Consider the following 10,890-nt stretch of genomic DNA (forward strand, 5'->3'; position numbering starts at 1 on the left):
CTGGTTAGCACAATAGCATTAAAATAATAAAAATATACAATGTCATTACAAGAGTAGAAATCCGAAGGGCAGCATTTATAAACACTACTTGGACAACACATTTTTTCATCCATACGGTGATCCTTTCCTCTGCATTTTTTCAGCGATTAATACTTTTTGCATCTCTATATATTGAGCTCTGAGTGGTGGGCGTGGCCTGAGGTATCATCTTCCTTTACAGGTTTCCCCTCATGAAATATATACAATTCAAATCACCTGCTGAGATCATCGAGACTTGATCCGTGGAGCCACCTTAGATAATGAAAGTGTCTTGAGTACCATTGTCACAGAAATCTTAAACAGTATAATAATCGTGTTGAATTGAAAGTTCACTTACCACCATCAGATGGCCATTTTTGCCTTTATAAACCATAGGCTCTTGTCCAGTACTGAAGTCCACACAGTTTTCCTTGCCTGTGTTGATCTCAAACTTAATGCTGTGAGTGGAATAACTGTTAGCATAATAACTCCCAAATACACACATTTTGTAGCCAATCTGTTGGGTCTTGACTCAGTAAGCTTTGTACATTAAGTTTTTTGCAAAGCCTCATATACTGTGCAACATAATTTTGAAGTTATTTCAGGCTCGGTGACTTGACCCGGGGGGATGCATGCGTGCATCATTTTTACATTTTTCTGTGATTAAATTCACAGATTATTATTTAATACAAATAAGGTAATACAAGTAAGTATTCAATAATAGGTATTTCATTTTTAATTATTTTGGATATTTTTGGAGGGGCCCAAGAAACATGCCCCCCCAGACCCGGCCCTGAGTTTTATTGCATTTAACAATATATTGGAATTAAAAGACAAAAGTCTAACATCACTTTAGGACACCACTAAACACTCCAACACACATTTCTTCTGACATGCAATGTTGTTTGCACCATATATATCTCTGGTTTGCACCAATCATAAAACACAAATAAAATTTAATTTTTATAAAAAAATTGGCTTCGCCAAACAATGTAGTTCCTCAAAATCAGGAACAACAAAAGCTGTTGCCGAGCAACACAGATGTGGCAACAGTGGTGCTGTGATTCTTATGTAATGTAGTCAACTGTATGTTTTTGGGAATTTTACAATGGCTCAGATCACGGCACAACCAATCAGATTTAAGGACCAGAACTAATCGTTAAAAAAAACACTTTCCAGTCAAATGTTACAACTGTTTTTAAGTAAGATTAATTTTTCTTTACCTTCCTTGAAGCACCTTGATGTCATTCTGCTTGTTTGTGATCATAGCCAGTTTGGTCAAAGTTTCAAAGAGGTGTTCACACTCTAGTATAAGGTCGCCCTTGAAATCAGAAAAGAACAACATTACTACATCCAAATAAATACAAAAGTTATGTAATGCCCTTAAAAGTAAGGATGCACCAATATGTACATTTTGGCCAATAACGATAATTCTTTAACATTGGATGCTGATAACCGATAAAACGGCCAAAATGCAGTTTCTAAATATCAATACAAAATTTTATGAGACTGAAACACAAGGCAAAAAGTGGACAACTGCTTTTATTTGAAAACATTGACTGCAGAAAACAAGGTAACCATTAGTTCTCTTTTTCCCTGAAAATCGTCACCAAGCCTACTTTACACTAGTTAAAGATTCTTTAACTTTTAAACTTTTCTGGTCATTTTTTATTCAATAAACAAATTATAGATGTTCTTCCAGCAACCCAGAAAAATGCCACAAGTCTAACAGGCCTCAAGACATTAAGCATTCAGAGAGCAGTCTGATTCAAACTAAATGCTTTTGTTACTATAATTTACACATGCATAAATATCTACATACTGTACCTACATCAACAAGATTTTGCTAATAGCAGTAAGTGAATGATCATGACAGAAAGACAGTACTGTACTGGAATTTAACTGTGAGCAGTGAACACCAAAAGTGGTTCAAACAGAGGAAAATATTTATAGTTTATCGGCTATAATATAGTAATATAATTTTATTATCGGGCCATTTAGCGTCCGATACCGATATGGCCGATAATTTATCGTGCATCCCCTTAAAACAATTTCCTTTGCTACAACACAGTAGGAAGCATTCGCTTGATGATGTTCACTTTGACTCACCTTTTGTTTTGGATCATCAAAAGCAACATGGAGAATCATGATAGAGTCACCCAGATTACTGACAGATACACCTGCAGATAAAAACGTAAGCCCACACAAATCAATACATCACACTGTAAACTCTATTATGTACAAAACAAATACAGTTCTTGCAAAAAATAACTTTGATGTTCTTTCGTGACATGCCCTTTACTCTCTGAGACACATGTGGTTAGAGCATGGCACTAGCAATGCCAAGGTCATGGGTTCGATCCCAGGGGATTGCATATCGTCAGAAACAAATGTATAATACAATGCACTGTAAGTCGCTTTGGATAAAAGCGTCTGCCAAATGCATAAATATAAATATAATATATAAATAAATATGTGGTCACCTTTTAAAGACACATAGCCCACTCTCTGTTTGATCTTAGCTTCTTCTACCATGTACACAGCAGCCTGTGTGAAGATTAGCTGTCTTTGTCTGGATTTAAATCCGTTCCTGTCATACTTCACCACAGGAACACTGTACTGCAGAAAGAAAAGGTAAGGAGAACATGCTTATCTTCTCATTCTTCTCTGCACGATTGACAGTAAGACCTCATCAAGTTTATGGTTTACCTTGATACGTTCATGTCTTATGGTCTGGAGAACCCTCGTGTTTATGTCTTGTTCACCTTGTTGGAAATTGAACATATACGTGAAAAATATAATGTGTAAACGGCTGTAATTGCTCTTTATGGATATACTGTACTGACTGATTCTGGTGTCCACAAAAGGTACACTGATGCTCTGAGGATAACTGTCCTTCTTTCCCTTAAAGATGGCACTGGTTACTACTTTTTGTTGTAGCTGTGAAAAGACAATGACGGAATTATTCAGCAGTCATTTAACATGGTCTCATTGGTTGTGGTTAATTTAATGACACAAATGAACAGTGATGGTTACCAGCGCTTTTCTCTGAGGTGTGATTCCACGCACATACTTCCTCACCATCATACGAGTGTGCAGCTGACGCAAAATCTCAGAGGTCTAAACACAGCAATGTCAAGCTCTTAAAAGACTTCCCCAATAAATTATAAATGAAGAAATTATCCTTAAACTCTGCAAACAGTATAGCTGTAGATGCTATTTGGTAAATATTATTGGTAACAGATGTATTTGTAAATGCTAGTTAATGCATTAACTAAAGTAACCTTATTATAAAATATTACCAAAGCATTTGAATATCAAACCAAATGGCATTGATTTTCAAGCAAATCGAATAGACAAAAAGGTTTGTTTTTACTTATAAAACATAGTTCAAGACAAATGAAGACATTAAGACAAATTATTTCAACACTTTTGATTGTGAAATGTTAAACACATTTATAGTTATTGTGATCAAGTTCACTTCTGGTTCCTCTGCTAGGGCACTTCAAAATTGGCCCAATTTGGTCCATGCAGATGCCACATTTTGCAATGCAATAAAAATGAAATATCAAAATAAATAAAAAAAATTTGGATCCCTACACAGCAAAATCGCCAGTGTTATAAAAGGTCACATTAACACTCACAGTGTATATATAATCCACAGTGTGGATTATATATACACTGTGAGAGTTAATTTGACCTTTTTTAACACTGGCGATTTTGTTATCTATTCAGGGAACGGAAGGGATCTGAATACCTCTGTCATAACTGGAGGTGGGGTCAGCCATGTGGTCTTGTCCAGCACCGTCTTTGGTAAGTTATTCTTCAGTCGATTGAGGTAGCTCTGTCTGACGAAAGCCAGGTACTCTGAGTTGTCTGTAGTTTTTGCCTCACGACGTGTCATGTAGCCCTTAATAAACCTACACGGATAACAAAGCACGCCATGAATAAAGAGATGTATACCTGTTAGATAACATTTATTAAAATTATGAAACTAATATTACTGACTTTTTAATAACTTTGACGGCCCAGGCTCTTCGATCTCTCTCCTTCCGTGCCTGCACCCCTCTCCAGCAGGTCTCTATTTTCGTAGCTAGGAAAAATGTTGCCAACCAAAGCAGTTCAATTAAAACAAATTAAAATCTGTGTATGTCTACATGCTTCAATAAACATATATAACATTTCATAGCTTTCCTGTGGCTCAGTGGTTAGAGCATAGCACTAGCAATGCCAAGGTCATGGGTTCGACCCCAGGGTATTGCACATAGATAGTCAGAAACAAAAATGTTTAATGCAATGTAAGTCGCGTCTGCCAAATGCATAAATGTAATAGTAAAAAGGGTTAAAATCACAGCGAGACATGAGGTGGAAAATATTAAATATTTTTCTCACCAGCCTCTTTCTGTTTTCTGAACTCTCCTTTGGCTCTGTAACCTTTATATTTGGCTTGTAGTCTCGTAGCTGTAACAGAAACATGAACATGTAAAATCTAGTGTTGAAATTGTGAGCTCTCTCTCTTGAGTTCTCTGTTGCTTACCCAGGTCATGTTTGCAGATTTCAAAAGCATCTTCAGTGGCAAAAAGAGTCCTAGCATATCGTATAAATATCTTTGTCCTTGAGAGAGAGGCAAAGCATTTTATTTTAGTTCTCTTGGAATTCAAAAGCATGCTTATTTGTTGATATTAAATTGTAATGTTTTCATTTACTCACTCACCTGCCCATTTTATATTCATCAGGCTGGTAGCCCAGATGCTGAACTAGTGTTTCCACCCCTTCTGCAGGTACTCCCCTCCAGTGGGGCCATGTGGCAGGACAAAGTGCTTTATACCTTATTAATACCATATTGCATTAGCTATATAGTTTATTCCATTAAAATAATTTGAAAAGCCACAGTTGTCACGACAATTTGAAGTTGTTGTTTGTCAGCTTACCTCTTTAAGAAGACGTCATATCTACGCCGATATGCAAATCCAGCTCGTCTGACCCTCAGGTGCTCCATCAACCCCAGATATTTCACCTGATGTTTCACTAGAACTTCATCGAACTTGCCTGTGATAAAAGAAATAAAAGGGCACATAATTCCATCATAACTGAAATATAATATAAAAATAAATTATGTTACTGAACTTTTATATTTGTTTTATATTTATACAATTATATTTATGCATCTATGACATATCGTATTGCATAAAAATAAAAAGCTATAGTTTAGATTCTAACCTGGCTGTTTATTATCATTGGACTTGAGACATCGCACATACCATGCCTCCTTAGCCGTCAGAATCTCTGTCAGCCTCTGAAGGCTGTTCTTAAACTGAGTGGCCACCTACAGATGACAAATTTAAAATGTATTTATAGTAATTCTATATTATATTTAATTCATTATAGCTGTATTTTTACTATGCACATGTTCCTCTTAAAATTTCTGTAAACAGTCTTATCTTAGGCTACTTATAAGTAGTTACCCACAATGCATTATATAAAACTCCAAACTTCCCTTTTAGCTTCCTATTTCAGGAAAACAATTTAATATACTATAATTTATACTATGGTGAGTTGTATACTTGTATTGACTCGTGCATGCTTACGTGCTGTATATACAGTACTAGTATCTCCAATTTCGTTGTATGCTAAATATACAATGACAATGAAGGCTTTCTATTCTATTCCATACACTACAGAGGTACTTTGAACACGGCCAGTGGACTCACTGTCTCAGGCCTTCTCTTGCTGTCTTCTTCAGTGACTGGAAAGCACTGCTGAATTATGGGATTTTTTGACAGGCGCAACACCTATTACAAACACACAGAGACAGATGATAAATCCACCTCATCAACCATCCTAGACCAAAAATAAGGAGAACATAATTGAGTGTCTTATTTTGTCATTTTCCTTTCATCCACCCTGACCAGCATTATTTAGATTTTTTTTTTTAGATTTAGATTCAATTTATTGTCATTGCACATGTACGAAGGTACAAGGCAACGAAATGTGACCTCTGCATTTAACCCATCCAGAGAGTAGTGAACACACGTACCCCCGGAGCAGTGGGCAGCTATCACTGCAGCGCCCGGGGAGCAAGTAGGGGTAAGGTGCCTTGCTCAAGGGCACCTCAGTTGTTACCCGCCGGCCCTGGGAATCGAACCGGCAACCTTCTGGTCACGAGTCCGACTCTCTAACCATTAGGCCACAACTGCCCCAACTGCCCCATTATCTTTTAGTGTCCCCCGGTTCACTTACATCTTTGATGTTCTTATACAAAAGATCATTGTTTTTGTCAATGAACCCTGTAAAATAAGAAAAAAATACATCATAGATAGTTCAAACAAAGACAGAATAAAGCTGAAAGAGAGCCATTCTGGCACATCAGAGGTTTTGTAACATTTGAAACAGGTCATAAATTGTGTTTTTCTGCACATCTCTTACCCACAACGCAATAGGTCACCTCCCCTGCATAATGAAGCAGACGAAAGTCTCCTCTCTCAAGTGTCTTACGGGTCTTCTTATCAGCCAGTTTATGCCTTTAGTTCACAGAATAACAAAGGAAATCAAATCCTCACTAAAGACTGCTTGAATTTTTATAGTCCACCAGTGGTCTTGTTGTGAGTTTTGTGTTTTATTCTGATGTATTTATTAGGTTGTTTGTACATTTCTTCATTCGGCAGACACTTTTATCCAAAGCAGCTTACAGCATGAGATACACTTGATCAATATGTGACATTTACAGTACATCGCAGCGCATGAGATATTTTCCTAGGTTTTTGGCACATGCTCAGTAATTCAGTAACGGTCTTTGATCTGAAAAGAGTGTAACACAACATCACAATCTCTCTGTCTCTCAGACTGATCCGCACCTTTATCAGGACATCAGTCAATAAAAGCTTAAGAAACACAATGCGGCCCAACCAGGGGGCGAATGCTTCAGTTTCAGCCTTGACTGATTCTTCAACATTAGAAGCATGTAGTCAAGAATCAAACTGTCGATTGTTTCAATCAGCGCTGAATTAATTGTAAAACATATCATTTTGAGTTATTGTCTATTTTTAAAAGATAAACTCACGTCACAAAGTGCGGATGATTGCCCATTTTCTCCTCAAGCTTCTCAAGAAATGTGAGATCTGTGGCATCTCCTGGCCTCAGACACTCCTCATCCTGAAATTCCAACAGACAGAATATACAAATGCATTTGCTTCAGTTAGCACCAGAAATCAAATATCCGGTTATTGGTCTGTCCTTTTGATGTTTTTCGTGAAGTGTTTTCATCATTCCCTACCAGCACAGAGATGATTCCTCTATGCTTCTCCTCCACCAGGTCACAGATGATTTTATTGTTGAAGAACTGCACCGGCTCCCACTGACACAGGAAGAAAGTGTCTTATTTCTCTGATCTTTGGGTATTATTCAAGGTAAATCATTACATAACAAGCAAGGTTTGATAGGGGTCTCTATGCAAAAGTAACTTTGCCATTACCACCATATCAGAATTAATAATAGTGTATTCTTACCCCAATTCCTTCTGCTTCATATTCCTCCTGTTCAGCCTTTAGTGTTAACTGAATGAAGAGTTGCTGGAGCTTCTCGTTGCAGTAATTTATGCAGAATTGCTCAAAACTAAAAACAGAAAAATCATCAATAGAGTACAACAGATAAATTATAAACAGAACAGTATCTACAGGTTGCATTACAATGTCACTGGCAAGAAGTGTGCTGGGTGTTGCATATTTTATAAAGGTACACATCCGTCTATCAGCTCTTAGATGTTAACTGAACTACCTAAGTATGTCTGTCCATCTGTTTGTCTATTTAATAAGACACTTAATTTCAAATTCATACCTGTTGACAGTGAATACCTCAAATCCATAGATGTCCAACAATCCAATGACTGTCTTCCTGTTAGAGTCCTAAACAAAACATTAAAACTGAGATACAAGATGGCAAGATACAAGTGGGATGTGCTTTATAAATTTGGACGAAATCAACTAAAAATACATGTCCATACAATGAAACAAATTGTTTCTATTTTTTAAAGTTATATTTTAGGGGCTTTTGCCTTTAATAAGACAGGATAGTGGAGAGTAGCACTAAACGGTGCTGTCGGTGCCGACTATTTCTATCCTTTAACCACATTTTTCCATTTCTACCATTAAACTTTTAAATGAATGTTTATTTGAACTGTTTTTATTGTCCTACCATATTCTCCAGAGATTCGTTGATCCTGTTGACTAGCCATGTGAAGGTACGGCCGTATATGGCTTTGGCCAGGGCATCTCTGGCATAGACTGCATGATCCACAGTGAATGGGCTCAGGACCTGAGGACCAGAGGGACAGATTACAAATCCACCGAATGAAACACTGAATATACAGGATCATTAGACATTTTAACACATGACATTACACACTTGTCCTCATTTTACCTCCTCTGATTTGGCTTCAATCTTCCTGTATGTAAGGGCTTCATGAAGCACTTGCACATGGACCCCTGACAGCTGAGCATCAAGATCACAACGTCAGAAAGATTATGTAAATGGCATGATCACTAAGAGTGTTTAAGTAGTTAAAAGAAGACTATAGTGAAGACTGACCTTGGATACCCAGCGTAGTGCTGCATTTGAGTTTAGAATAGCATAACCTTTGGAGTCACCATCAAAGTGCACATTGCCCAGATGAAGCACACTAGCTATGATCCCAAAGAGGTGCTAGCATATTAAAGAAAGCAAGTTATGATTAAATGAGGTCGTTTTCTTAAAATTCACCCTTACACGCATAATTCACACACACTCAATGATTTTAGACATTTAAAGGAGCAATGTGGAGATTTTAGCAGCATCTTTCCTAGGCTTTCCTGTAGCTCAGTGGTTGAGCATGGCGCTAGCAACACAAAGGTCATGGGTTCGATCCCAGGGGATTGCACAAACTCAGATACAATGAATGGTATAATGCAATGTAAGTCGCTTTGGATAAAAGCGTTTGCCAAATGTGTAAATGTAAATGTAAATCTAGTGGTGAGGTTGCGAATTGCAACCAACGGCTCACTCCACCCCTTTCGAAGCATTATGGCAACTGACAGAGGATAAAAATGTTGTCACGTTTTCGCTTCTTTGCCGAAGGAGATAACGTGTTTAAGAAATGCGCTCTGTAGAGCAGTTTGTCTTTTTAGGGCTACTGTAGAAACAACATGGCGAATTCCATGCAAGAGACCTGCGGTGCAGATAGAAATAGCTCATATTTAAAGGTAATAAAAACAGAACGCTTCATTTTTTACAAGGTCATTTTTCAGGTCACCTCTGAAGACATAGTTATGTATATTATATTACATTTCTGATCCTCAAAAAAATGACACACTGTACCTTTAAATTGTTGAACTTACCTCAATGTCACTAGCATCAAAGTCAATGACCGACAGAGCATTTTTAACTGTTTTCCAGTCATTCTTATCATTAATGGAGCTCACATTGGAACATTCACCCTGTGAGGACAACAGAAACATTGGGGAATTTAATCCTGTTTGGACACTTTTGTTGTAGTTTCCCATCAAACTAGAAGTCATACCTGCACCAGATAGCAATAACGCTTGGTATCTCTCTCCAAGCCCAGGTGCCTCAGTAGGTCCTCCTCCCCTCCCTCCACCAGCTGGTAAAAGATATGAAAGTTTCTCTCTCCGTGGTTTTGGTGGACCACTCTGGACTTTTCCAGCAGATAGCTGAGGATATGGCCACCGACAGCATCTCCCTACGAATAACAGGAATGAACCTTCTTTATTTTTTATGTTACAGAGAAATCGATCAGATCTATTTTCATTCTATCAGTCCATACCTGGCTGTCAAACTGAATGTCCATATACTTCCCAAAACGACTAGAGTTGTAATTTTTCATCGTCTTTGCATTTCCAAAAGCCTAAAAACACACACGATGAAGTGTACACGGTATACACAGTGGATGCTTATACATCATCCAACACTTACAGCAAACATTTTTAAAGGACTGACCTCTAGTACAGGGTTGGACATGAGCATGCGGTCTCTCACGGTGTCCAGCAGAGTAGTGCTCGGACAGCTGACCGCATAGAACTGCAGGATTTTTTTGGAGGCCTCTGTTTTGCCCGCTCCACTCTCTCCGCATATCAGAATGAAGTTGTTGTTGGCTTCTGTTAGCATGGTGTGGTAAGCATTGTCTGCTAATGCGTAACTGAAAAAGGATAAATACGGTCTTTTTTGTTGTCATTTGTGGTTTGGTAATGAAGGTAAAGCTTCACTTACATGTGTGGTGGAAGCTCAAAGAAGTTCACCCCCATGTAGAGGTCCATCTGCTTTTTAGTGTAGATGTCCAGCTCTTTATATGGATTCACGGATATCAGCAAAGTACCTATATAAGTCTATGTGAAAGTATAAAAAGATTATACAATCATAACAATAAAGGCTAATAAAATGATTGATGGTGTATTTTGTGGCTTCAGGGTTGGCTTTTCACTCACGTATATCAAATCCTCTGAGAAACGTTTCTTCAGATTGTCTAGGAAGGCTGTCTCACTGTTGTGGGCATCGAGAAGCACAAAATCCTGGATGCCAACTCGGTCTCTGGCAATCAGTGCTCCCTCCAAGTCCAGCTGACCCATCTTAACCTTTCCTTTCTGTCGATCAGACAAGGACATCGGTGACCACAACTCAGTGCAAATGCTTTACACTGACCAAGTCTATAGGATTTTGTTGTAAGTCTGCATTCGTATGGCTCCGGTTTAGCGTAAACAAACCTAAATATAAATTTCAATCGAATAAAACAGCCGCAGAAAAAATTAAGAGGCCACTCAAGTTTTTCTTTTTGCATGATGTCTGTTGAATTTCAACAGAAACAAACCTCAGGAATGACATAAAACA

General features: G+C 37.9%; 1 protein-coding gene across 1 annotated transcript; it reads right to left on the reverse strand.

Moving 5' to 3' along the window:
• Window positions 1-185: 185 nt before the first annotated feature.
• myo1ha (myosin IHa) lies at window positions 186-10,667 on the reverse strand. Its single transcript, XM_057349785.1, has 31 exons — window positions 10,491-10,667; window positions 10,276-10,391; window positions 10,006-10,204; window positions 9,833-9,913; window positions 9,569-9,748; window positions 9,387-9,485; window positions 8,602-8,715; window positions 8,434-8,505; window positions 8,209-8,328; window positions 7,852-7,919; window positions 7,524-7,629; window positions 7,292-7,372; window positions 7,079-7,170; window positions 6,445-6,539; window positions 6,259-6,305; window positions 5,730-5,810; window positions 5,239-5,344; window positions 4,950-5,067; window positions 4,733-4,846; window positions 4,556-4,632; window positions 4,411-4,479; window positions 4,027-4,111; window positions 3,776-3,938; window positions 3,055-3,138; window positions 2,865-2,958; window positions 2,728-2,783; window positions 2,502-2,637; window positions 2,128-2,198; window positions 1,242-1,339; window positions 377-476; window positions 186-291 (listed from the first exon to the last, which is right to left on the reverse strand). Exons 1-31 carry the CDS (start codon window positions 10,665-10,667, stop codon window positions 265-267), a joined length of 3,126 nt encoding a protein of 1,041 aa, XP_057205768.1. The 3' UTR covers window positions 186-264.
• Window positions 10,668-10,890: the final 223 nt, after the last annotated feature.

Source organism: Triplophysa rosa, linkage group LG2 (assembly GCF_024868665.1).
Source record: "Triplophysa rosa linkage group LG2, Trosa_1v2, whole genome shotgun sequence".
Classification (NCBI taxonomy): Eukaryota; Metazoa; Chordata; class Actinopteri; order Cypriniformes; family Nemacheilidae; genus Triplophysa; species Triplophysa rosa.